Source organism: Geospiza fortis, unplaced genomic scaffold, assembly GCF_000277835.1.
Source record: "Geospiza fortis unplaced genomic scaffold, GeoFor_1.0 scaffold203, whole genome shotgun sequence".
Classification (NCBI taxonomy): Eukaryota; Metazoa; Chordata; class Aves; order Passeriformes; family Thraupidae; genus Geospiza; species Geospiza fortis.
The window spans coordinates 1,431,000-1,458,329 of NW_005054385.1; the positions used below are offsets into that span (position 1 = coordinate 1,431,000).

General features: G+C 38.7%; 1 protein-coding gene across 1 annotated transcript in view; it reads left to right on the forward strand.

The window, feature by feature from the left end:
- SVEP1 (sushi, von Willebrand factor type A, EGF and pentraxin domain containing 1) overlaps positions 1 to 27,330 on the forward strand; it is a 116,499-nt gene that overhangs the window by 27,835 nt on the left and 61,334 nt on the right. The window contains exons 5-14 of the mRNA XM_014308784.2: positions 9,382 to 9,540; positions 9,786 to 9,965; positions 14,872 to 15,051; positions 19,232 to 19,429; positions 21,757 to 21,875; positions 23,121 to 23,250; positions 23,890 to 23,997; positions 24,220 to 24,351; positions 25,627 to 25,821; positions 26,834 to 26,955. Coding sequence (XP_014164259.1) covers positions 9,382 to 9,540; positions 9,786 to 9,965; positions 14,872 to 15,051; positions 19,232 to 19,429; positions 21,757 to 21,875; positions 23,121 to 23,250; positions 23,890 to 23,997; positions 24,220 to 24,351; positions 25,627 to 25,821; positions 26,834 to 26,955 — 1,523 coding nt within the window. The remainder of the gene's footprint in view (positions 1 to 9,381; positions 9,541 to 9,785; positions 9,966 to 14,871; positions 15,052 to 19,231; positions 19,430 to 21,756; positions 21,876 to 23,120; positions 23,251 to 23,889; positions 23,998 to 24,219; positions 24,352 to 25,626; positions 25,822 to 26,833; positions 26,956 to 27,330) is intronic.

The following is a 27,330-nucleotide window of genomic DNA, read 5'->3' on the forward strand; positions in this document are numbered from 1 at the left end:
CTACACAACTGGCTTCTCTCGGGAAAGCCAGTTTGCTCACTGAGTTTGAGCAGAGAGTAAATTTTGGTTACTATTAAGTCCCAAGAATCACTGAACACAAAACTTTTCAAGTTGCTGAGTTGATGAACATAGTGGAAATGGATCTTGAACCACCAGGCACGTTCTTCCCTGCAGTAACCTATTAGTGTTGTGGAGACTGGGATGCATGCTTTGTCAGCTTCTAAACCCTTCTCCCTTATTTTGTTAAACTGAGCAATCCCAGGAGAAGATGATGTGTTGAGTTAGCTGTAACATGAGACTCCTGCTCCCCGCTTCTGGAAGAAAGTGCAGGCTGTGCTGAGCAAGTGCTGGCCGGCTTGTGGTAATTTCAGCAAGTCCCAGGGGTCGCAGGCAGTGGAGATTCTCACTTCTGTCCAGATTCCTCTGGGTGTAGCACATTAGTTGTTAAAGAATGGGTTTTTCATCCCAGCTCAGACTCCTCTCTTGCCAAGTTGTCCCTCTTTCAAGCTATGGATAAAGGAAGTCTATTTCTTGTTTCCCAGTGTATGCCTCTAGGTCGCACAGCAGTTAGCTGGGCAGCACAGATCACAGCCCAGTGGAGTTTTTCAACTCTTCCATATGTAACAGCTATCACTTGGGATCTGACCTAGGGATAATTTTAGCCCTTTAGGCACCTAGTTGCTTATTATTAGTCCTTCCTGTTAGGGAGGCAGATGGTGGGTTGGTGCAAACATGTCCTTTTCTTGTCCTTCTCTTTTCCTTCTTGACCCAGACCCTTTTGTGAAAGGATGAAAGGACAAGTAGAATTATTTGATACACGGTAAAATGGTTAGACCAGGCCTAGAGAGCCCTGGGCTTCCAGTGCCTTCAGACAAGAGAGATACTAGATCTCTCAAGCAGGTATTTGCTCATCTGTGTGTAGCACAAATGAAACAAAATGTTTGGATTCTCTTTAATGGAATTTTCTTTACATCAGTCAGTCAGTTTGTTGGGGTTTTTTGAATTTGCTGTTCTAAAAAAGAATGTGCAACTTCACAGCAACAATACCAAAATGGCAAACAAGTGCAGCTAGTACAGGATGGCGAAGCTCCTTTTCAGTGTTTATATATTTAAATAGCAGATGCTATTTAAATATATAAACAGTAGTATTTAGAGTAGCATGTGCTATCACATCAACAGTGATCAAGGTCTGCTGAGGAATGTGTGTCTGTGATTATGATAAAGACCATGTCCAGAGAAGCCTACTGTATATCAGTGCTGCTCTGAGCAAAGCATTTTCAGAATTTATTGTATTTCCCCTTTTTGTATAAGGGTCTTACTCTGCATGAAGTTTTAGACAAAAAAACCCTTCACTTGCATGTAAATAAATTCATACATAATCTTTATTTGCTTAGCAAACTTAACAATATTAACTGAATTAATTTCCCATAAATAATTTTTTGTAGTTTTGGAATTAGTTTTACATTTCTAGAAATGATAACTTCTAGAAATACATGGGGACATGAGCACATAAATCAGTATTCAAGTTGCAAAAATCAGAAGTGCTGGTATGAACTGATATTTGTCACTGATAGGCATGTATATGTTTGGGCATCTCCTCCAATGTATCACCAAGGCTGGATTTTATGTCCATGCAAACAGCAAACCTGTAACTGTGTGAAATGCACTGACACTTAAACCCAAAGAGCTTCACTTCAATACCTGAATGTTACTTTTGTATATAGATATTGCACAAGTTGTCCGGATCTATCTTGTGATCTTGTAGTTTGAATGAAGCATAAGCAGACTTCTTTTAAAGTTACAGTGCATGGAATCAGGAATTTTGTTCTCATTCTTAAGTATGCCACATGCTTTGAAACAAAAAGAGAAGTAACCTGTAAAAGTATATGTAGTAACCTCTATCAGTAGTCTTTGTTTTTATGATTGTAAAATATATAAAATACATCTCACTGCTCTATGTCCTTGCAATGCAAGAGTGGATCAAGTTTAAGGCACTCATCTTGCTTGTAACTTGTAATAGTTGGCCTTCTTCTTAAAAAAAGTTTTAAAAGTGGGCATAGGTGGATTTCCTCTATATTGCCAATAGTGCTGCTATGACCAAGGAGGGTGTTTGGCATTCATTGCTTTGCAGTAATCCTGTGTGAATGTGCTGGCCCCAAGCCTACCCAGAGATGCTCAGCACAGCCAGACCTCCCTGTGGAGAAGGTTCTCATTGGCATCCTAACGTTTACAAGCTGTGATGCCTCCTGGGCTTATATTCTTCAAGCAGGCAGATTGTTTACCACATTGTGGATGCTCACAGCAGCAGGATGAGATGCTCACCCAACGATTGGATCTCCTTCCAGGCAGCATATTCTGCCCCATGGGAGGGGATCCAAGATTCTCATTTTTATCAAGAAAACATTTTTTCTTCTGAAAGTTTGTTATGACTGTTTGAAGTGCTTAAAAATCTAGATCTAAATCATCTCAGAGTGTTGTAGCAAATTCAGCAGACTACTTGGCAGTGGAATGTTTCAATTTTGCTGTATGCAACCTCATCTTTAATGTTTGAGCGAACCATCCCCTATGTATCCTGTAGAGCCAGCTAAACTTCTGAATTGTTTCAGCCTGCTGCCTTTGCCTGAGACAAAATTTGTACAACTACTAAGGAGATGGAGGAAAATACATCAAATAAGACCAGAGACATCTAGCTTGTTAAATTGCTAATCATGTTGCTTTGAGAAGGATGCTTAAAAAATACTGACAAAGTGCAGATGGATGAGCAGGTTCAATGCCATCTGAATGCTGGGGATAACAGGAGATATTAAAGAGCTGGAGAACATGCTAAGGCTTAGAAATCCTTCCCTGATCCCTACACATAAAGGCAAGTTCAGGGTTTTCCTTTGCAGTCTTTGTACAAGTCATACATGTCAAATGTTTAACTAAAGCCACTTCCTTGCCTATTTTTTGTAATCCTAGCATGCTCCTGCCTTAGTTTTTTGTTTAGTTGGTTCTTGTTGTTGTTAGTTTGTTGTTTTGTTTGAGGGTTTTTTGAAGCATCATACATGTTGCAAACTGCAGAAAGGTAGATTACTGCATCTGCCAAAAGTTTAGATTTGTTTTTCCTTATCATTCTAAAGGCATTTCATAACCACGATGTGGGCAACCTGACAAACCTACCATACAGAAGATCTTAAGAAAAACCATCTTCCTAGATAATAAAGGTGACAACAAAAGCTGTAATTTCTGGAAGTAATCTCTACAATAGAGACCCATCATGTGGAAAGTCTTAGAGAAGTAAGCTTAAAGATATTTATGCGCTGGTGCAGTAAAATATATTTCAGAGGCCATGATGGTCTCTGGCCAGTAATCCTACTGGCCCAAGCTGAGAAGGACTCATAAGATGGTTGCAGCAAAAGGCAAGAGATGCCACTGTGAAATATATGGAGATGGCAGAGGTCTGGGGAGTTCCATGCAGCTGTGGCCTCCCATACGATATTCACATTCTTCCATTGCAGAGGTCACTTACACTTTAAGTGTGCAGCAGCAGCAGAAAGAGTTTTGGAGGCACGAGTCAGTATGAGCAACACTGTATGCTGGTACTGTAGGACATCCCAAGAAGTCTTTGACTGCTTTGTGTGGAATGGGATCTCCATTTCCTACATAACACCATGGCTTGTCATTGTAAAGTGCATTTTATTTGGCCGGCTAATGTCAAAAGAAATTCATACTTGTTCCTACTACTGCTTCTAAGCAAGGGAGTGCTTGGCCCTTAGACGAATCTGATCATGCAGTACTTTGTCATGTTGAGGGATACAGATATGAAAGTAGTAAGATGTAGCACAATACTGTACTGTAATTTATCCATATATCCTTCATTATTAAAATTTTAATTCCCAATTAGTAAAATAAGTTTTATAGTCAGATCTATTTGTGGTGGGAAATCTAATACATGACTATTTGCAAATACAGCTACCAGAGCACTTTTTTCACACACTTGAAGGCTCCAGTGACAACTACTTTTTTTTTCCACTGTTGCCAATGCATAGCAATAATAGGTGGAGTAAAGGAGTGGAAGGGAGAACCCATAGCTTCAGACTGCAGTTCTTCAAGGACATAAGTGTGACTTAATTTGAGGTTTTGGTTGTGGATCTTCCACATAACTTCCAAAAAATTACTAGAACCACAAGGAATCATATGGTAGGTCTAGGATCCACACGGCTAAAATTCTCCATGTCCATTGTCTGAAGATTCTGTAACCTATGGGTTCCATCATTTTTAGTGGGCACCATGAAACCAAGTAAGAGCAGGTATTTGTGGTATACTGTGATTCTGGGACAGATCTGTCAAGTACCTATCCATGCAATCAATGTCATAAAAATAATTACAGTATCATAAACACGACTTGATTAAATAGCAAACTAGGGTTTCTTTCCTCATTGAAGATGTTTGGAGGCTGAGTTACAAAGACTATTGGAGATTTGCATGAAGGTGTCATTTCATTTAGGCTTTGCACTTTTGAGGAAAAAATGAGAATTATAGACTACAGTCATCAGAGTAGCTGTGTATCAATAGAACTCAGGGTGATGCAGAAGAGAACAGGATATTGCCTAGCTGATTCCTGCCATATCCCACAAAAGATAAATCCTTAATCAGATACTTCATTAGCATAAAGTGTGGAAAAAACGATTCATGCCAGGCATTACTTAGTAAAGGTAGTTAGTGGAAGAAATTATGCATTGAAGAAAAATACAAAATCCCTCAAATTAATCTTTGAAATACGTGAAGTTTGAGTCTCCTCTTTCTTAACACTGGGATAATTGAAGAATAATTCCATTTCAATGACTTAGAGCACTGGACTAGTTGGAGAGGGAATTGAGTTTTCCTGCTCTCCCAGGATTTTGAAAGTTTTACATTTTTAAGGCAGAAATGTTTATCCTTAAAATTTGTACTTGTACACTTAGAGGAAGAATTGTGATCCCATGCCACAGAGTAGATGAACACTTTGTCCTATGATCTCCACCTGTTTAAGTCCAGACTGGAGACTTTATGCCATTGTGGGAATTCAGTGCTAGTTGGCTTAACTTTGCTGATGGCTTTAGTATTTGCAGTTTTAAAAAAGCCAAAGTGCATAATACATATTAATTGTTTGATGAATCTCTGAAATAAACTTTGTTTTTACTTTTACAAGAGTAAATTCTTGCATAAAGATTAAAATGTCAGTTATTTGATAATTGTAGGAAGGCAGAATAAGGCAGGCAGAAGGAAGGCAGCTGTTTCTAACATTCCATGTTCACTGTTTACTTTCAAACAACATCTTGGCATATAGGTGTGCTGTCAGTATGGTTAGTTGACTGAAATGTTTTTATGTCTGTCCTGTGGGTCTTTGATTTTAGCAAACCCCTGTCATATTTCTTTTCTAGTGATTTCTTTTCTATGTGCAACTTAAGTATAAGTAAGAAAGTGCATTCTATTGGTGGCCCAACATGTCATCAAGCCCAGTAATGTTCAAAACCAGAAGAGACATGCTCGATTTTCTTACAATTCTTCGGTCAGCTATATACCCTAGGAGAACATATGTGAGGAGGAAAAGGCAGGAGGCATGCTGAAGTAACCATGTATTACTTCATTGTCGTTTCTGGTCAGAAATTTAGCACACTGTCCTTAGTATAGACAATAGAATATGCATGTGAATTGTTGATGAATATCTACCCTTTTATGAAAGCAGATTGTTGATGACAGCTTCAATATGACCCATCTTTGTGTGCTTGGGGAATTTGGGCCTTGTGCTTGTTTGAGTTCACACACTAATCCCTGCTTCCAGATATCCTCCAACAAAGAGATAATCCTCTGGTGTAGCTCAGTGTTCACTATTCTGGTCTCAAGAGGAGAATTACATTAAACAAAAAGCAGTTCCTTGCTCCTTCCCTTGCTTCTGGACAGAGAACAACATGGTTCACATATACAGAAATTCACATCTTTTGTTTTCAAAATCATGTTTGCAATGTGCATATGAGTTTCCTCTCTCTTTAAAGACTGACACTGTTAAAATTGTTTTCCCATTTTTAAATTCTTGCCTCTTTTTGTTATTCTTGATAGTGCTGAATTGGTGCTTATTTAGACTGGGTTTATTCACACACTGTTTTGAGGCTTTTTACACCCGGACATTGCTGGAAAGGGAACCAAATCTTGGAAAAAAATTTATTTTTACAGATTAGGACCAAAGAATATGATCTTTCCCTGTAGTCAGTTTTTTCTTGGTACAGAGTTGCTGAATGCATACAGGTGACTAGAATGAAATTTGGCACTGCTTGATCCTAGAAGATTCCTGACTGTATGATCAGTCATGGATTGAGCCACACATGCTCTTCAGATGTGTTTGTCCCTTAAACTCTGTCCTAGCTTTGAATCCATCACCGAGTGTAGGCTTGGGCCATGCTGTAGTGCTGGCTAAGATGGATGTGCAATCTAGCTGGGTCAAATGTGGACACTCTAGAGCAGATGGCCAGGGCTCTGCTCATCCACAGCTGATTTTGGATGGTTTTAACGTGAGCTGTGGCCAGGCTAACCTCTGTGACTGTCATGGAAATGATGGAAATGCACAGTGTGCTTATGCTCTATTCTTAAATCACCTCTTTGACATCTCAGGATAGGCTGTGTGATCTCACACACTTGGAAATATCTCTGTAAGCCAGTGCTTTCTGGCAAAGATTCTGAATGAAACTTGTGTGGAGTTTCATAGTTTGAATATGTCTAGGGCACATGTGGGATCAATGAGCAGGGATTCAGACTTGAAGAAAATTCCACATAAAATGCCAAGTTAGGATATACTTCAACTTCCTGTAAAGGCAGTGATAAGCATTTGAAGCATACATAAAGAACGAGGACATTTGGGAAAACATGTTTTTCTCAGTAGAGACATTAATAACCATCTTAACAGTGTTATTTACCTCCTGCTGCTTGACTGGAAAGAGCAAATTGTAAGTGTGATTTCAGAATTAATCATTTTCTTCAAAGCCAGACTGATTCAAAGCTCTAAGCAAATTACTGGGTTTATTGTTAAAAATGTTCACATCATAGAATGGGTGATTACTTCTCTTCCATAGTTCTCAAAACAGAGAGAAAATTACTGCTGTTTTTTTATTTTAGGTGAGGTTGAAAGGAAGAGAGAAATTAGGTTGAGGTTTTGTTGGTTTATGGGGGGATTTTTTGGAATGGATTACTTAGTTTAGATGTCATTTTATATGCCATACATGGAAAAGAAGAGTCTAATTTACTTCAAGTGGCATATGGAGGGCATCTCTGTCACAGAGCAGGTCCCCTGTGATGCTTAATTTTCTCTCTTTCCTGTGTCCTCTTGGATGCACTTCATCACTTTGTGCTGGATACAGTTTTAAAAAGGATGTACAGAGACCTTCACAAAGTGCCAGATGGAAATATTTCAAAGATTTCAGAGCAATGCCTCTAATACTCTAATCATCTAAAGCAGGAGAGAATATTTTGGAGACATGTGATGTCCAAGATGGGAATTTCTGCACAGAACAAAGGATAGAAGCAGAAGTCCAAAAAGATTGTCTTGGATGGGAAGAACAGGTGAATTATATGAAAGGGACTTTTTTCCCAATACTTTTCTGAAAATCTCAAAACAAAAAATCCCTTCTCTAAATCTGATTGGATTTTTCTGCCTATTTCATTCCTGAATTGTTTTCTTTTGCATTTGTATCTCTTACTGAATAGGCATTGTCATTGTCTCTTTAGAAGTGTGTTTAAAATACAAATTAGTGAATCCAATTTCAGCACCCAAAACTACCTCTTAACTGGAAGCCACTCAGTTGCTTTCTTCAAAAAAACCACTCAAAGTTTTTTGAAAAACAAACAAAAGTATTTTCTCTGGAAGGTATCCAAAAAATCATCCTCCTCCTGGAAAGTGCCACCTGTTCATATTGGCTGATTTTTTGGGGGGGTATATTCTATAAAACTTGGCTTATGAAAGTCAATTCTCTCATGACAGGTGAGGAGAAAGGAGAATGGATTTTCTTTTGCCTTTGTTTTTTTGGTTTGGTTTGGTTTTTTTACCAGTTGCCTAGAAAGCAGTAGGTTCTCATTAGTAAGACAAGAGGCAAAGTATCTTTGCATCCAAGTCTCAGAATAGACCAAGTTGGTCTTATAGCTACCAAAGAGGAGGGTGATGCTGCCAGAATATCTGAGCTCCATTAAATACAGCTCCATAGGAGAAACCAATTCCACAAGCAAGACACACCTAACTGTGTAAGGAGGGAGTCACTTGAGCCTGGTTATGGTTGTACAGTTCTTCATCCCATTCAGAGCTACATCAAATGGTACCAATTGGCTGAGGGGAGAATGACAGAACCTGACCTGCAGTCTGAAGGAGAAAATGTGGCCATTTTGCTGACAATTAAGTAAATGGAGTGAGAGTTTTTTGGCCAGGTTTCAGTGTTCCTATTGCATAATAGAATATTTCCTGAACTTTTCATTAGCAGTTACATTTTTCAGCACAAGTGTCTTTGCATTCTGTTTCAAGTGGTAATCTGGTCAATCAAAATTTCACTTTAGCAGCAGTTGCTGTGTTGTCCTGTTGATTAGTCACTCCCCTAATTCACACCTCTTGTGAAAGAAACACAAATAATTACAGTGATTTCCTGAAGACAAGAATTCAAGGCAGAGAGCAGTAAGGCTCAGAGCTATCAAGCCCATCTGAAGTTCTCTGGTGAGAGGTGCCTTTTCCCTGTGCATTTTCTCTGCCTTAGAAAACATCACCTGAATGTTTTTAAAGTTTGTGTGTGCAGTTGCACAGAATTAATAATATTAAATGCAAAATAAATGAGTGCAAAGGCTCAAGCAGTAGTTGCTTTGATTAATTTCTTCATTGTTTGTGTTTTCTCACATTTCAGCACATCTAGTATATAGATCACATATATCATATGACCATAATGTGTAAATCAAAGGCAGGGGTTTTGCTGGCTTGTATTAGCTTTTAGCTATGATCTCTATGCATTAAACATTTTGCAGTTTTGAATGGCAAGGATTAAGTCTGAACTGATTTTTTACACTTCTGAATCAAGAATGTCTTCATAAGGTCTGCGCAGGTTTTGTCAGTGAAAATCTGGTGTGTCTTCTGGGACTGGGTTTCTTTTCAAGGTGATTAATCATGGACTTAATGTCAGTCCCCAGACAGTCACTATAGATAACTCCACCAGGTCTGGTAGGTGTTAGTTCAAACCTGTTAAGAAGTCTGCAGTACTTCAAGTGGAGAATGCTCCTGCCCTAGGTGACACTGAATATATAAATGAAAATGTAGAAAGAGTAAAACAACACACCTGAAAAAATATGATAGGTGAAAGGTGAATGTCCTGATTCCTTTCTGTTTTCTTTTGCTGAAAGCTTGTCCACCAGGAACATACAAGCCTGAAGGTTCACCAGGTGGAATCAGCACTTGTATCTCATGTCCTGATGAGAATCATACTTCTCCACCGGGAAGTACCTCCCTTGAGGATTGCACGTGCCGGGAGGGTTATCATGCTGTAGGACAAACCTGTGAAGGTAAGTGTTTCCATCCACAAACAGAATACCCCTGGAATGCACAATGCAGTGCTGGGACAATTTTTTAATGTGATTTTGTACTGAAAGGGATATGTCAAATTGCATACAAGATTCTCTCTGTCATTCCAAACCAGCAAAAATGCCGAGGTGCAAGCTGAGTTAGAAATTCTAAAAGATTGTTTTCCTTCAGGGGCCTATTGCACTCCAGCTAGTAACCACTTTTTTGTGGCTGTTTAATTATTTAGTTGTTCACTGCCCTGAACTGAAGCCCCCTGAAAATGGTCACTTTGTCCAGAATGTCTGCAACAATTACTTTAATGCTGCCTGTGGAATCCGATGCAAGACAGGATTTGATCTCGTTGGAAGCAGCATCCGGCTTTGTCAACCAAATGGGCAGTGGTCTGGATCAGAGGCTACTTGCAGAGGTATGTGTTTGAAAAGCATTTTTTCTGTTGTTCATTCTTAGCAGTGGTTTTCTTCACTCTTTACATGGTTGGTTGTGCAGATCTGATCCTGTTAGCCCTGTGTGAAAGTTCGTTCCAAAGGCTGGCTAACACCCCAGTCACTCTGTTTCCTTCTTTTGTAAAATGGAAGGACTTCTGCAACATAAAAAGCGAGCAAGATTGACTAGATGGACAGTCTTTAGCAAGTGGATATACAGACTCCTTCCTTAAACCTCTCTTCACCTCTGTGTACCTAATTTCTATGAATTTTTGTATCTGCACTGTATAAATCCAGTGAAATCCTACCAAGGATTTAAATGTATAACAAGACCTTGCCACCTGGCTGTTTTAGATCATCTACCACATTGTCAGCATAGAGGGTTGTTGGTGTTGGGAGGCATTAGCCATGGAAGAATTCCATTTTGCTTTCTTTCAATTTCTTCTTACTAAAAATCAAAAGCCTGGGACTTGAGCAGGGTCTTTGGAAGTCTTTTGAGTGGAATTTCAATAGGGAATGACTGACAATACCCTAGAATTTCACTATGAAAGAATGTCAGCCCAAAATAAGGTGTGAAACTGAGGAGACACAAGAAAGAGCATCCTGAAAAAAAATACTTCTAGATTTTCTGATAGGAGCAGAGTTTTGTTTTGCTACAACAAAACTGCCTGAGTTTGGGTTTTTGATGATTTAGAATGAAAACTGCAATCCCATGCCTGTATATCTGTCTCATATGTCTTCCAAGGAGAGAATGAAAAAAAAATAAACCAGGTAGAAGTCTTTATCTCCTCAACATCCACAAGATGTAGTTCAGCATGTTTAATTTGACTTGAATGCCCTTGACATTAGTGTGCTACACTGGAAACTAGGAAATAAAAAGCCATCAGCTCATTCTGTAACTCTTGTCCTGGCCTTGTGTTCAGGGCAAAAGACAGGACTGATCTTTGGCAGAATTAGCAATTTATGACAGTACAGCAAACACTACAGCCATGAAAGAGCCAGCAACTTATGGTTCTGTAAGGAGGAATCTGAGCTAGAGATCAGTCTCTCAGGGATATTCTTTGTATAGCAGTGTACGTCTGCTTAGATTTATAGGAACTTTGTTCAAATAATCACAGAAATCTTAGGTTTCCTTTGTAGCTTCCACTGACAAGAGGAGAAGGTTTCAATAGAAAAATCAATTGCTGGCCAGTACTATCTTAAGCAGCAGAATTTGGAGCTGTGGACTTTCCAGCAGCCAGAACTGCATGCTGCTTCAAGCAGACTGGGACACGGGGAAACGGCACCCTCTGTTAATGCTTCTGTCACACAGGCATCCTTTGTGCAAAAAATCGGGGAAAAGCTGCAGTCAGGCGCAAAGAAGGGATCCTTTATCTTCTCTTTCATGGAGAAGTGGAAGATTCTACTACTTGAAAATCTTGCTGGAGCATTTAAAGTAATTCGTCTATTTGGGGTATGATCTTTCTGTAACAGGGAATTTGGAAGGTGAGGGGAAAGTCTGCATTGAATACTGTCTTGATATTGAGCTAATATCCTTTGAAGCATTGGAAGGATATATTTTGACTTGGCTTTGTTTGTGCTGTTGTCCATCATCCTGAAGACTTCCAATTTAAAAAAAATTGAAAATACTGCTGTTACATGTGCTGGATCTGCTAGTCTTGATTCACTCAGACTGTGAAAGGGAGCAAGATCAAAGGCATGGTTTATAGCTGTCTTGTTAATCCCAAGAGTATTTTATCACATAAATTAGGAAGAGGAGAGGGAAGGAAAATCCCTTTCCACTGCTTTGGATTTTGACACTAAGTACTCCTCAGTTCTTTTGGTAGCTAAAATCTGCTGTGCTATTAGAAAGTGATTAGTGCAGTCATATGTCATGCAATTAACAGTGACCCAGGAAAAAAAAAAAAAACCTGCAAACCAGAAAAAAATTATTTAGGAGTCCAGAATTAAATATTTAGTCCAGAAAAAAATTATTAGGAGGAACCCCAGAGCAAGAAGAATATCGTGTTATTGTTGTTGCTGTTTTCACTGGCTTTTTGGAAATGGAAACTGTGTTACTGATAAAAGGATGGGCTGGTGTTTAATGCTTGGAACCATGACCAAGGTAACATGGGCTCAGGTACAGGTTTCTGCCAGAGCTGTGCCTAGACACTGAGTAAGCATGAAAGCATGAACACTGAAACACTTGAGGAGGCAAGAGCACTCCAGCTGTGTAGTCGTCCAGAAGAAATGGCTGGACAGCAGGTAGTGAAGGAACTGCCTTCTTTGTAGGCACATGAACATTGACAAGAGCCTCCTCACCGCTCTTAATTCATTCTGGCTTCCTAAGTAGTAGGGTTTGGTAGAATTTCCTTCCTTTTACTGCAGATTGGGTATTTCTACTTCTGCAGAAACCTTTTAAGAGCAAACCTACTTTCTTGTGGATAAAGCATTTGAGATTCAGCTGTAAATATGTTTTTCTTACTCCTCCTACTAGAGTTAAGATACACCATATTATAAAGCTACTCTGAAGCTCAGAGTACCTCACAAATGAGCATTTCAAGGCTGTTTTTAAGTACACTTCCTAAAGAATGCCTGTGCATATGCAAGAACAAAAGTAGTAACACCTTCAGAGAGTGAGACAGTAGTAATATAAAGACATATTAGGTACATCTATATGTCTTCTTTTCCTTCTTTCTTATCCCATATACATAGGTTTTGCTACTTTTTTTCCACTAGGTGCCACCATAGCTGGGTTTTTTTAAAAAAGACATCATTTTACATGTGTTGTTTGTAGTTTTCAGAGGCTATGCAGTTAGTGGTAATTATAGAGCTGTCTTGCATTTGAAGCATAATTCAGCCTATATGCCCGTTAATTAGTTTGAGGTGTCTAGTGGTGTCCACTTGTGTGCAGAGTAAGCAATTTATGGAGAAATGAGAGGTTGCCAAGTTGGTTTCCCTTTGAGTGCATTTATACAGGAGATCATGTTTTGCCTCCTATGTGGCAGTAGCAAGATAAGGTTAATTGGTAAAATCAGCTTCCCAAATCACAGCAGAGAAGCAGCTCTTTGAAACCACCCATCACCAGAGGTTGCCATCCTACCAACAAGAGAAGAGAGCTCCTCTTGTGAGGAAGGGATGAGAGGCTGGGAGAGCTGGGCCTGTTTAGCCTGGAGAAGACTGAGGGGATGCTATCAATGTATATAAGTATCTGAAGAGGAGGGAGCCAGGCTCTTCTTGGTGGTGCCAAGCAATAGAACAAGAGGCAATGGGCAGAAACTGATGCACAGCAAGTTCCACCTGAGTATAACAAAGAACTTTACAAGGAGAGTGACTTGAGCACTGTAACAGGCCACCCAGAGAGGCTGTGGAGTCTCCCTCAGCAGAGATACTCGAAGCTGTCTGGACACAATCCTGTACAATGTGCTCTAGGATGACCAGTGTAGAGCAGAGAGGTTGGACTAGAAATGCTCCAGTGGCCTCTTTGAACTGTAGCCATTCTGTGGGTTTAGGGAACTGCAGTCTTGGTTATATTTTTGGGCATCACACCATTTGCCCTTATTTGTTTTTATCCCTCTTTTGAACATACTGGACTGTATCTGCCAACTTCAGCTGAGGTCAGTTTTTAATCAGAGTTTTCCGCTCATATTGGAAAGCCAGTAGCTGGTTATTGGTGTATCATCATCATCATCATCACATGCATATTTCCAGACAGCAGGTGTGCATAGCTTAGCTCCTTGAGGGACCCAAAGGCCAGGGGGTGTGTATGTATTTCTGAGTTTTGTCTGGAGGGGATCAAAGACACAAATCCTGGAGCGTGACCTCCTAGCTGAAAAGGAACTGCACTGAAAAGACAGTACAGAGGAAATAGGTCCTACTATAAAGTCTTAGGTTATGACATTGAAACAAAGAACATAAACCCAGGTCATACCATTGCTACATTTTTTTTTACTACGATCATTCAGATCTTCTGGGATCAATCTTAATTACAGAGCAGCTTTGTGCTACATTGGAGCATCAGGATTCAGTAGTAAAACCGTAAGACAATCTGATGATCACTCTTCACTTCCCTGCTTCCCTTTCTGCAATCACATCCTGCTCAGGACTGCATTCTCCTTGGAATCACACTGCTTTCAGTGTTTGCAAGATGTTATAGGGGAAAAACCTCTGAGGTGAGCAGAGCCAGGACTGTCTCCATGTCTGACACCTGAAAGGGTCTCTTTTATATCAGCAACAGCCTGATTTGTTCCTTTTCATCTCTCATGGACCTGCTATACAAGCCATATAAACAGCTTGTATTCCTTCCTCCTCTCTCTGTCTCCTCCAGCATGTTGAACATCTTCTCTTCTGATTTGCTGAGGCCTTCACATGTCTTTATTCTATGAATACAGTCCAGAGTGCCTGAGAAAATTCCTGAGTACTGGGACACTGTCATCTAACCTGTTCATAAGCTCTTAGCCTGTTCCCTGGTGTGTACTCAGCCCATACCAGCCTGCCAGTTCGAAATCCCCCAAAAGTTCTCAGATGTTGTTGGAGACTAGAGCACACACTTTTTCACAGGGTGCCATTTGCCTGCAGCTGCCCTGTTTTGGAGGCCAATAGGCATCACCAGCTCAGGCTGCATACTGTGTACCAGATGCACAGTTAGTTTGTTAGTTTGAACTTATGTCAATACTTAGGTGAGCTTGGAAGTGTGTGCCCAACCTCATACATTCTATGTTTCAGGAAGAGGAAGGTATCAAGCCTTTGAAAAAATCTACTCTGTGCTAGCTCTATTCCCTAAATTCATACAAACTACTGTAACTAATGTACAAGACAGTATCTCTCCTACCTCTGAAAAACTGGGCAAAGTAGTGTAACTCCAGTGATACTCAGTGCTGAGAGTGAACTGGTGTTTTTTCCCCTTTGCAGTTCGAACATGTCCCAGACTTCGGTCTCCTCAAAACGGACGCATTAACTGTTCAACAGCTGATATTTCCTACAAGACAGTATGTTTTGTGACCTGCAATGAGGGCTATGAAATTGAAGGAAACAGCAAACTCACCTGCCAGGGAACCTCTCAGTGGGATTCAAAGGAGCCAAAGTGTGTGGGTAAGTATCTGATCTAACTCTGTTAGAGTGCAGCCTTTTCTGACATGTTATCACAGGTGAGAAATTCTTCATATTTTAATAACTGGTGAAGCTAAGACATAAATGAGAATTTGTCAATGGATGTTTTATACCTGTCTTAGAAGTTGGGGAAGGGCAAAGGAATTTGTAAATGGAGAAACTGGACAGATTATCACTTAAATACAGCAGGAGTGCTTATTACTGAAAGGCTGTTGGATCTCGTTAGTGTTAGACATTGTCACACAGTGTGTTGCAAGAAACATAGAAGCAGTAGGTCTAGGGATTAAATATGATCAACCAGCAGTTTGAGTTACCATCACAAAACAAAAGTTGATATGCAGGCAAGGACTAGCTTATGTTATCCAGGCACTGTGAGTGCTGACTAAAGGTGCAGCTGTTGTCACTTGTGCTGGACTCACAGCAAGGAAACGAGAGTTTACACAAGTTAGAAGCCAGGCACCTCTGAGTCAGGATTCAGGGATCACACCAGCTGTGCAGGGATACGTAGGTATGTATTGTGTTCCAAAAAATAAAGGACTGTATATTTGAAAATTATCTGTTTAGGACTAGTGACAGGTATTGAATTAACTTTGGAAAGAAAGATGATGAAATGCAGTTGAAACACTTCTAAGCATAGACTGAAGCGGGGGAGGGGGGGGAATTCTGAAGTCCACCAATACAAAAGTTAGGGTGAAGTATATATCACCTGGATCCAGTAAATGCAGTGCCAGTAGGGTGACTTCACTTGAACCTCCGGCTATTTCTTTACTGTTTTATTACAGTCTTAAAAATGTGGACCTGTGTAAGACAAGCATAATTTTCTAACTGTAAGTACATTCTCTGAAATTATGAAAATAATCTACAAGAAATAATTTAACAAGACAGGTTGCTAAGAGATCCTAATCTTTCTTCTGTTAAAATCAGTGGAAAAACTTCAATTAACTTCAAAAGGAAGGGACCCTGAAATCCGGTTGGGATATTATAATTAGAAGATTAACTATATTCATCAGTTGAATTCATCCTTCCTAGCTTAGCATTTTGATTAATAAAATCCAGCTCTACTTTCTATCAGAAGATTTCTTCACACCATGCAATATTGTCTCCATTCCTGGATTACCCGTGGCAATATCTTTTTTGCTGAGTCTGAAAAATTAATTGAGAATTTAGAACAAGCTTGCTGAAATTCTGGTTCAATATTCATGTGTGGAGTTTTATTCAGGGAGAAATGCATATCAGAACACTGATATTGTATATGCCTCTTGAAGGTTGAAGCTGCCCTTTGTACCCATTTTCTGAATATCATCATTGTCATGGAGGTATTGTCTGTTAATTTTTAGTCCAAATAGCTCCTAACTATTATTTACAGTCTGCTATATAAAAGGTACTGGTAATCCTGCTGTATTTACACATTTGCAATTGATAATTTATTGATTTCATATTCTTCTGTTAGAAAACTGAAATGGAGTTTTCTTCAGTCTGTTACCTTGAAACAGATGTCTTGGACTCAGGGTGTCCTTCTAGCTGATTTTCTGAATGCTTTTGGGTTTGATTGCTCATCAGTGCAAAGTTTGCCATATTTGCAAGTTAGCTCACTGAGACTGTACCACAGCCATGTGTAACCAAAACTGACACTGACACAAAACATAACATTTCCTGGATTGTTTACAGGCACTTCTGTGAGGTCTATTGTCATGCATCTCTTTCTAAGAGGCTGGAAGGTAATACAAGTTTGGATATTACACAAGTTTAAAATCTTTGTCTTTTTCATTAAAGATATTGTTAACAATTAGCTACTTCTGAGGAGGCTACATGTATTTTATAGGTGTCTGACAAACAAGATATCTGCTAAAAAAGGGAAGCTTGGTCATTTGTCCAGTTTGGGGAGAAAAAAAACAAAACTGGGAAAGCTCCATAGTCATGTTCTTTTGTTTCCTACCCATTGGCAAAAGTTTAATATCAATCACTTTTAAATAAATAAATTTTGCAACATGCTTTTCTCCTTTCTTTGTTCAAGGTTTAGTGAATTAAAAATACAAACGACATTCAGGGTGTTGATGCCATCTAGCGTTGGAAAAATTGCTAATTCACACTCCTGATTGCAGCTGGCCAGTTTTACTTCCTGCAGCAGTCTTGGCAAAGGGATTGAAGGAAAGAGGCATGGTTTGCTTTGTAATCTTCTTATTTGCCAAATTCCTTTTGATGTTGAAAATTACAATACAGTGTTGTGTTTCATCACAGGTGCTTGCAGGTGAAAGCAGGTTCTTGTGTCTCCTTAGAAATACTCCTCTATTAATTCCCTACCAATATGACTAATGTCATGGAAATCCCTCTACCCTTAATGAATTCCAGACTTTTGGATCAGCTTGATCAAATTCTGGAGTTGAGCACAGATAAAAAATCTAAACAACACTATTGCAGTTCCTTTTCCTGGTAAAAATCTGTCTTACTTAAAAGAAATTCCCTTTTGCTAGATACACCAAATTTTATTCTAATTTTTGTCAGACATTTTGGGATTGTGCTGTAGTTGGATTTTTCTACTATAGCTAGATGTATTTCAGGCAAGAGGCCCAGCTGTTTTTACTTCCCTGAGAGCTGCAACTTTCTCTGCTTTTCATGCTTACATGTTTCAGTTTCTCTACTTGTTCCCAGATTAATATATATTTTAATGCTTTTAGCTTCCCTCTACAAATACTGTTTTTAAAATTTGTTGTCTTTTTGCTATTTGTCAGTTACCCTCACGTCGTGAGCAACCAAAACTTAGGGTTTGGGGTTTTTTTCTGATGGAGTTGTTCCACCTTGCAGAGCCAGCAGTGTCTCCCTGAACTATAAAAATGAGTTGGAAGTGTTTGTGCCCTGTGCATCCTATTGAAATGAAGTGCAGTTGTTAATTGCTTGGGCTTTTAAGCATTTCAGCATTGAGGGTTTAAATTTCAGGAAATACACAGAATGCTTAGAATCTCTCAATTTTTTTCATGCATGAAAACCAGTTTTCAGTTACTTGCTATGTGTTTTGGGAAAGGAGAGGAGAGAAAAGGAATGTGAAGTATTTTGAATGTTAATCACTTTTGTGTCATTAAACCATTGCTACGAGCTCAGTAGAACTTGCCCTCTGTGTAGCTGAGTTGGGTTGGTTTTTGTGTTCTCTAGGTGTAAAGACCTGTCTGATTTCTAGACTGACAAGTTATAAAGAGTTACAGGTCTTCTCATTAGCTCTGAATAAGGGAGAATTTTTCTTGTGTGTTTGCCTATTAACTGTTATAAGAAACAGTACAGAAAGTGTGCAAACTGCATTCATGAGATAACCCCTTTTTGCCCCTTTGTTAATGTCTCCATATTTGAAGTAAAAATAACATTCTTAAAAACAACAGGTTAAGAATGAAACAAAGCTTTTGTGAACCTGTTTAAACACATCATGGTTTTTGCTTTGACGCAAACTGTCTTCAGGATTTGTAGTGAACCTTATTAATGGAGTAGTTCAAAACTTCCTTTAAAACCTTTAAGCAACCATCAACCTTCCCTGATTTTACAGAGCTCAGCTGCTTGCTGTGGTCACCCTGAGTCTTTCCAGCTGTTTTGAATACAGACAAGACCAAGTCCAATTTAATTTGGTTTGGAATGCAGTAAGCAAAATCATGTGTCATGTCCATAACCTATAAAGAGTTCATGGCAGAGAATCCTTCTTCTTCTCCCTTTCTTATTTCAAGATAGAGTATAGAAGATGTAGAAAGCTACAAGTCCTCTTCAATGCCCTCTCTCCTGCTATGGTCTAGTTTTCATAGAAGCAAAGATATGCAACTGCAAAGCAATCATGAAAGATGAAGTTGTAAGGAAAAGAAGAAGAAATTATAAAAAAGGCAAATCTATAGAGTAAGATATAGTGGATCTGCATGAAAATTATCATGTTTCAGTTTCAGTGAAGAGCATGAGCAAGAAATAGAAGAACTGATAAACTGGCTGCTGTTTACTTCAGTCATGACTGAAAGTTAAGTAACAAAGTTTCATCAGTTTGTAATGTTTTGGTGCACTCATACCCCTACAGACTCTTGAAAAGACTGTGTATTTTTTGTTCCCACTAATTTTCCAGATGATGTTATTTGCAGGTTTTGTGAATGTGTGCTTTGTGTATGTTAGTTGTAAGTCGTGTTCTGCTGCTGTCTTGCAGAAAAGCGTTGTCCCGTCCTCCAGAAACCAGCAGGTGTGACAGTTCTCCCTCCCAGATGTGGGCTGGAGCCTGCCATTTCTGGGACTGTGTGCCAGCTGAGCTGTCCCCAGGGATTCATCTTGTCTGGAGCTAGAGAAGAAATAAGGTGCATTTCATTTGGGAGATGGAGTGCAAACATCCAGGAGGCTCTGTGTAAAGGTAGAGCACAAAATCATGTCTGTGTATACATGAGGGCAGAATTGAAGGGAAGCACACTGCAAATAACTGAGTGAGAACAGGCTTGGAGTGGGGAAAGCATAACTTGCACAGTGTGTAAGAAGTATTGCCTGTGCCTTTACAGCTTGCCTGTCAGATTTACTTGTAGTTTGTAATAAAAATGTGGAGTTCAGAGATCCTTTGAGTGTGATCTTGTAATGTTCATCATCAAGTTTCTCTCCCGGGCTCCATCTCTTATTTGTTAGGAAGCTGCCTGAGGTAAATTTGAAATTTCAAAGTGGAGGTGAAAGCTCATAGTTTGAAGATATTCAGAGTGGAAGCCACACTTCTAATAAAGTAATAATAAAATAAACTTGTGTTTTAGCACAAGTTTATGTAAACCCTGTAAAGGCTGTGTAAGGCCTGGCTGATAGACAGACTATAGAGAAGAGTTCATTTTAGTTATCTTTGAGTGGCTACAGCTGTTGACATGCCCCAAGCAACAATGCACAAGAGTTAAGGCCAGAATTCATTAACACTTAGTGCAGTGGCTGACACAGAGTGTAAAACTGGGCATTTCAGTATGGTTCTGCCATATTTACCCCCCTCTTCTAGAGGTGCTAGGTTATTTATTCTCTGACACACAGCCATAACTGAACTGAAAAGGGTCTGTCTTTGGATTATAGTAGGATAAAAACAGGATTTTCTGTGGGAATGTGCTCTTCACCTTTTTGTGAACTATTATGCTCCGAGAATTATTTCTTTCCCCTCAAACTGGGGCCCTGGCCAGCCCCTGGGTGCTGGAACAGCACAGAAAACAGTCACGCCAGTTTTCATGCCAGGTCGCTACAGAAACTGAGGCTTTTTTTCCTCTGTACAGGCCAGGAAGATTTTCTGTCTCTCTTTAAACATACTGCTTCCCATTTTGTGATGTACCACATTGTTTTTCTGAATCTCTTGTGTAAACTTGGGCCAAACCACAGTTTTTAATATTTGATGGGATCCCAGGACAAGCTGAAGTGTTTAGATCAAGATAAAACAGCATGGCTTGGGTTCAAGCTTTTAGATACTACCAGTGCATAAACCCCTAATGTAGGAGGCACTGAGAAAGTATGAAGCTTATTCTTTTTGAATAAAAATGAACAGTTGTATTTCAATTGCTTTCATTCTTGTTATTGTCTTTCTCTGTTTTGCTGCCAACATATTTGACCAGTTCAAAAGAGCCATTTTCTTTCTGACTTATTTATTATTACCCTTTTTAGAGAATTTCACTTTCAAGTAGAATTTGCCCCAGCATGAAGACTGTGGTCAAGGGAGTGTGAACCATAAGTTGTAGTTATTTATAAGAGTGCATTTCTAATGAAATTTTCATTTGAATGAGTTCAAAGGAAGGCAAAATCCCATGTATTTATTGCTTTGCCTTCTTAATTATGTAATTTAATTGCCCAACTTATGTTTTTACTGGAACTATTTCATAATAAAAATATAAGTTATATCAGTTCTGAGTTGTTTTAAAGCCTCTTGGGCATAGATGAGTTCAGAGCCAAATGTATCCCTGTCTTATGATTCTAGAGACCACTTATCAAGCACTACAGCAATAAAATAACCTGACCACAAATGTTTTGGGGGGCCCTGTGCCAAGGAACTGAAGAAGTACTTCATGTTTGTCAGAGAAACTTGAGGGTGTAGATGTTGGTGGTGGTGTTACCCATATTGTACCACCAGTCCTCTGGAACCATCTGGCATTGTCACATGTCACAGGGAGACTCCATTTGCCCCATATAACGCCTTGTAACAGGAGTTTATTAAGGAATATTTCCAGCAACTGCTGTCTGAGTTCTTGACGCTGTCACTTTTAAGTCAGTTCCACAGCATGCTCCAGAGAATTTGAGTCACTATTGTCTTGTTTATAGTATGTATATCATGTCACAACTACTTTCAGGTTTTTTTAGTCACTGAATATCAGAAGCAAGTGTTTTCATCTGTATGTGTCCTGTGTCTGGGAAGGGAAAGGAAATGGTTGGAGAAGGAAGGGATGGGTAATAAAAGAAACAAATTTATTCTTATTTATTATTTGGGGTTTAGTTCTATGTAGAAACCAGAATAGCATTGTAGTCAGTGATAAACAAAAATACAGCAGAAATCAGTCCTTTCCACAGGAGAATTTACTATGCATGTGTGAATCTCTAGGAAATAATTACAAATGGGTAGAGACAGAAATTTTACAAAAATGCTTACATTTCTATTCTAGACAGTACAAAAAAGAGTGATTATAAGGTTTTACTTCTGTAATGCCACATATAAAACCAGATTGTCTTTTTCTGGTTTAGATATTGAAGCGCCTCAGATTCACTGCCCAGACAATATTGAGACTGTGACTCTGGAACATCATAACTCTGCTAATATCAGCTGGCAGGTACCAACAGCTAAGGATAACTCTGGTGAAGAGGCAAGTCAAAATCTGTATCTATTTAACTGGAGGCAATCTGTCTGATTTCAATTACTTTTATGATTCACTAGAATTTCTTTCTTCTGATAAGCAGAAGTAGAAGAAAAATCTCCTAGAAAGTTTGTATCTTGAGAATTCAGCATTTTCTGTCATGATTAGATTTATACAGTCCCAGAACACTGCATGGAGTATCAGTGCATAAAACCTCATATGGTTAATTTTTGTGGTCAAAAGAAAGAATGTGCTCTTGTTTATAATATGAAGACAGCTGCCTTAAAAATGAGCACTTAGAATGTGAAGAAGTTTAATAAACTCATCTCAGAAGGAAGTAAACCGGTACATTAATCTAAAGGGCTAACAAGTACACACTGTGATAAGAAAAAAACAATTTCAGCTTCCTGGGTGAGAAAGAGAAATGTGATTTTCCTGTGCAGGGTTCAGAAATGTGGCCATTGGCTACTCTGCCTGTCAGGGTGTCTGGAAATTGAGTTACCAGGAAAGCTTGCTCCAGAGCTGTTTCATAAAGAGCAACATTCCCTACAGGCTCAGGCATGATCAAGTTACAGCAACTGAGTGCTTTATCAGAAGTCAGCAGAAGAGCAGTGAGTCTGTGTGAGCTTTTAATGCAGGAGGTTTTTTCCACTAGGAAACTGAGCTATCCCAGTAGAAGAGATTTAAGTTCAGACATGATTTTCTGTGGCATAGCTATGGTCAGGTACTACAGCTTTGCTGTCACAGGGTCATTCACTGAACTGTAGAAGCCAAGTGCCCTACTGAACCATCTGTGGGCTATTGAATCTTGCAGGTACATAGCTTAAAACTGGACTTGTAAGTACTTATGGCCCACCACTGTCTGCTCCGCTCCTCTCCCCGGTCTGCTGCCCTTGCAGCTGGAGAACTGTCAGCAGACCAGACAGGTTCTGAGCTGACATAGTGTGCCTTCAGTCCCATTTGACAAACAAGGGTCACTATGGAATTTTCTTAATGCACAGTGCTGTAATCTGCACCAGGTCAGGGTCAAGATCCTGACTAGGGAAATCCATGTTGCCATAAGGAAGGCAGATTTAAGAAGGGACATAGAGCACTCTGTTGCAAAGCGTGTCCTCATTACTTTAAGGGGCTATTTTCATTCAGAATGAGCAGGCTTGACATTGAAGGATACCATTCTGTCCACTTTTTAAAACATGAATATTATGATTAGTAACCAGCTTTGGCTTTTAAATAATTAGTGTTTTCCTGTAACAGGTCTCAGTTCATGTTACCCCAGCTTTCATACCACCATTTCTACTCCCAATTGGCGAAGTTGACATCACTTACACAGCAACTGATAAGTCAGGCAATGAAGCAAGATGCACATTCAATGTCAAGGTTATTGGTAAGTGCTGGTAAAAATCACTGGAAAGGCTGTCTATCATGGCTGAAGACCTCTTATTTGTGCAGAAAGAGACTGTGAGTCACTGTGGCCTTCATGTGTGCAGTTATAAGCCTAGGAATATTGTCATCTCCATAAAGGCTTTGCATATGTGCAGTCACTGCTTGCAATGTTCAGTTTGGGGTGCATTTTATTCTGCTGTTCTTTCTAACTGTTAAGATTTCTCCTCACCCTGGTTTATTAAATGTATTATTACACTGTCAGTTATTGCCTTCATCATGAATCTATTTAATTCTTGAAAGACTCCAACAAAGTTTCCACACACTCCAACAAAGTTCACACATATTGCACTGATGCACATCATTATTCAAGTATTTCTGTCAGACAGTTGTATTATTCGGGTGTCCTGCAGGTAGTCCAAGGTTTGCTCCAGAGAAAGCAAACAGTGCAGAAACCACAAATTCAGCAGAATAATTACTCTTATCCATTCACTCAGCATCTTCCAATTGCAGCAACTTCCAAGTGTGCACCTTTGTTGTATCTTCCAATATGAAGTTAAAGCTGCTGTTCTGGTTAGAGATGCTATTGAGTCTGGCAGTAGTTCTGCAAGCTAATGTCATGCCATCCTTTCAAATTCTGCAGATGCAGAACCACCTGTAGTTGACAGGTGCAGATCTCCACCACCCGTGCAAGCAGCAGAGAATGACTACCCAGCGACATGGGAAGAACCAGAATTTTCAGACAATTCAGGTGAGACAGTGGTCCCCAAAATATACATGAGACAGTGGAAGGCTAGAGAGCTCCTGTTTGCCCTTGATCGCTTGGAGTTTGAGATTTGTTTAGGTTCCTTTTACTTAGTTATTTTTAAATAATTTGGAAGATTTGCTGCCATTTCCTTTTCCATTTGTCAGAGTTGGGTGTGAGCAACACTTTTCCTTACCAATGCTTTAGGTTATCTTTTAACTGTTCTAGGTGGTCCACTGACCATCACTAGGAGTCATGCACCTGGAGATCTCTTCCCCAAAGGAGAGACAACAGTCCAGTACACAGCTGTGGATCCTTCTGGCAACAACAGGACATGTGAGATCCACATTGTCATCAAAGGTACGTTGTCTTCAAATTCTGGCCAAGACCTGGCATTGTTTTAACTGAATATCATGAAGGATGCAAGACTGCTCCACCTCCTCATTTAGTTATTCCCATTTTGTATTGAGGTAACTTGAAGGCAGTCAAAATATTTGCTAGTACCAACAAATAAATTATCTACAACCTAATCAGCACAGCAGTGAATTTGGTACTGTAAATTCAAACTACGTATAAAAGCATTAAAATCATAATTCATTAAGTAGTAAAACTTACAGGTTTTGCAAACCCTATTAATACATTTAAATGTATTAATAAGTGTTATTTGAATCTTGCTTCAAATGTGTAGTTGAAAGGAATTTTCTGCCAATTTTTCTCTAATTACATGCAAATACTGCAACAGATAATAAAACACTCTTTAGATTTTGGAATATGCCTTTACCTTTAGATATACTACTGCATTTTGTTTATTGCATAGATATCTCTTCCCCATAGTTCACTTTCTCATTAAAAATCAAAGAAATCATTTGGCACGTAAATTATATTAAGAATGAAAAATCTACTTTATATCTGCTTTCTACTTTCTATGTCTCAGTTGGACATCTGTATAAAAATATCTTTTAGTGAAGAGAGAATTTAAAATCATGCAGACAGGAATTTTGGTATAGCTTCCAGGAAAGGTAAGCTGCAGATGAATGTGCTAGTCTCTGATTTGCTCTAAATCTCAGCAAGAACCAGCCAGTGCTTACAACTGGCATTGTACCAAGGTCTATAGTACCTCAGACTTTTTGTGGTTCACTGTTTGTGACATAGTATCTACAGACGTTCATAACTTCCTTCACAGCTGGCCTGAAAAATGAATCATAACTGGGGTCATGAGGTTATCCGAAGATGATTTTAATGGATTCATATGTTATTGTTAGGGTCCAGAATGGATAATGTTTCATTTCAGAATTCAATATGTAATCTAGTTTACTAGAATTCATTGTATAATGTTTATGTGAAAACTTAGATTGATGTTTTAAATTATTTTAGTAAATAGTTTTTCATATGTGTAACATTTTTTTAAGTCTTCATGTTTCTGGTTTTCTGATTGCAATAGCAGAATTTGAGAATTATTTAGCAGTAGCCTGATCCTGACTTTATGGATATAGCAAATAATGCTTCCACAAACTTCAGCAGAGGCAAGATCAAGTCAATACTAGGTACTTTTGGAAATCCTATCAGTGCTGTTTTCATTCAGGATCACTTATTTCACCACATTAATCAATATATAAATCTTTGTACTTTTCATAGGTTCTCCCTGTGATGTTTCCTTTGAGCCTGTGAATGGTGATTTTGTATGCACATCAGATGAAGCAGGAGTTAATTGCACATTGCACTGTGCAGAGGGTTACAGCTTTTCAGAAGGAACAAGTGAAAACTACTATTGTGCATATGATGATGGTCTCTGGAAGCCACCTTATTCTCCAGAGTGGCCTAGCTGCTCTTGTAAGTCTTACTGTTACTAGAATGGATTTGCAACTCATGAAACACTAAATTTAATGAGAAAGCAATTGAAAATATTTTAGAAAATCTGACTTCTATTTATTTATATAACAAATATACTCTGTCCTCTGCATCTGAATTGTTACAAAAATGGTGAAATAATGTTTGGAAGTCTGTAAATATGTTTTTTCAGAAGCTGTCTAAATCACAGAAGTAGTAGTGAATTTCAATTCCAGGAGTCACAAAATAGCAACAATGGCAAAACAAACAGGTTAATTGAAACAGTTTACTAACAAACACTATCTTTTTAGTCGGCATACAACAGTCTTTGCAATTTACTGATTGAAATTCACAATGTGTGCTGTGCTTACATATCTAATTACCACCAGATTAGAAGAGCTTATGTGTTCTCTTTGAGAGGGACACATGCAAAATTTCAGTGGTGGAATTTTGCACATTTAGTGACATTTTTATATTAAATGTATTAGAACTACATTTGAAGCCAGTCTTGGTACCATGTTGCATCCACTTCCATCAGAGTCAGTTTATTGGTTTCACCAATAAAAGATCAGTGTTCCAGCTATGAACAAACTAGAGTTATGTTTCAGAGCTGCCAATTCAAAATCCGTAACTTGGACACTTCAGAACTTGGCTTAATTTCTGGATAAGAATTTTTATATTTAGTCTAGCTGCATTAGTAATAAGACTTTCATATTTATTGCATTCCTCTGAGAAGTCAGCATGGAGTTTAGTTGACAGTTCATAGTTTTCTGCCATTGAGAAAAATCTGAAGTAGAAATGTTACCTGGGTTTTAATTTCTTTTAACTTTTCTAGTAAATTTCGTGCCTGCCAAAGAGTCAAATCATTGACTGAGATGTAAGTGATCCATTTGGATTGCTGATTCAAAGACTGCACTTACCTTCTTGTATTTCAGTTTTAGCCTAAATTGTCTTGATTTTAGTTCTGAAACTCTTGCACTGATCAATAAAAATTTATTTCTCCAACATTTTTCAGTAAATCGTTTTGCAAATCATGGATTCAAATCCTTTGAAATGCTCTACAAAGCAACAAGATGTGATGACAACAATCTTCTAAACAGCTTTACTGATGCGTTTCAGAGTGCACTTGGTAAAATGGTAGGTTAGTAAATACTCCTTCCCTTTGCATACTTCTTGAAAAATATTGTTACTTTTCCCAAATAACTAATTTTCTAGAAGGAAATTGACAGTAGAAGCTTTTAAGTTAAATCTCAGATTTTTCAGAGGGTAACAAGCTATTTTTAAAAATAAAGATGGTTCATTGGCATTTTAATGTAATTCAGTTTGGTCTCCAATGTGGACTTGTATAGGACAGAATTTATGCAAATATCCAAGATTTTCAGTAGGCTTCCAAGGAGAACCTGTGTAGTTTTGAAACCCCCAATCAATTGTCCCCTCAGTCCTGTTTTTGAAAGTTGGATGTGATCATAAAATAAATGCATTTTGTATAGGATATGTATACTATATAACCAA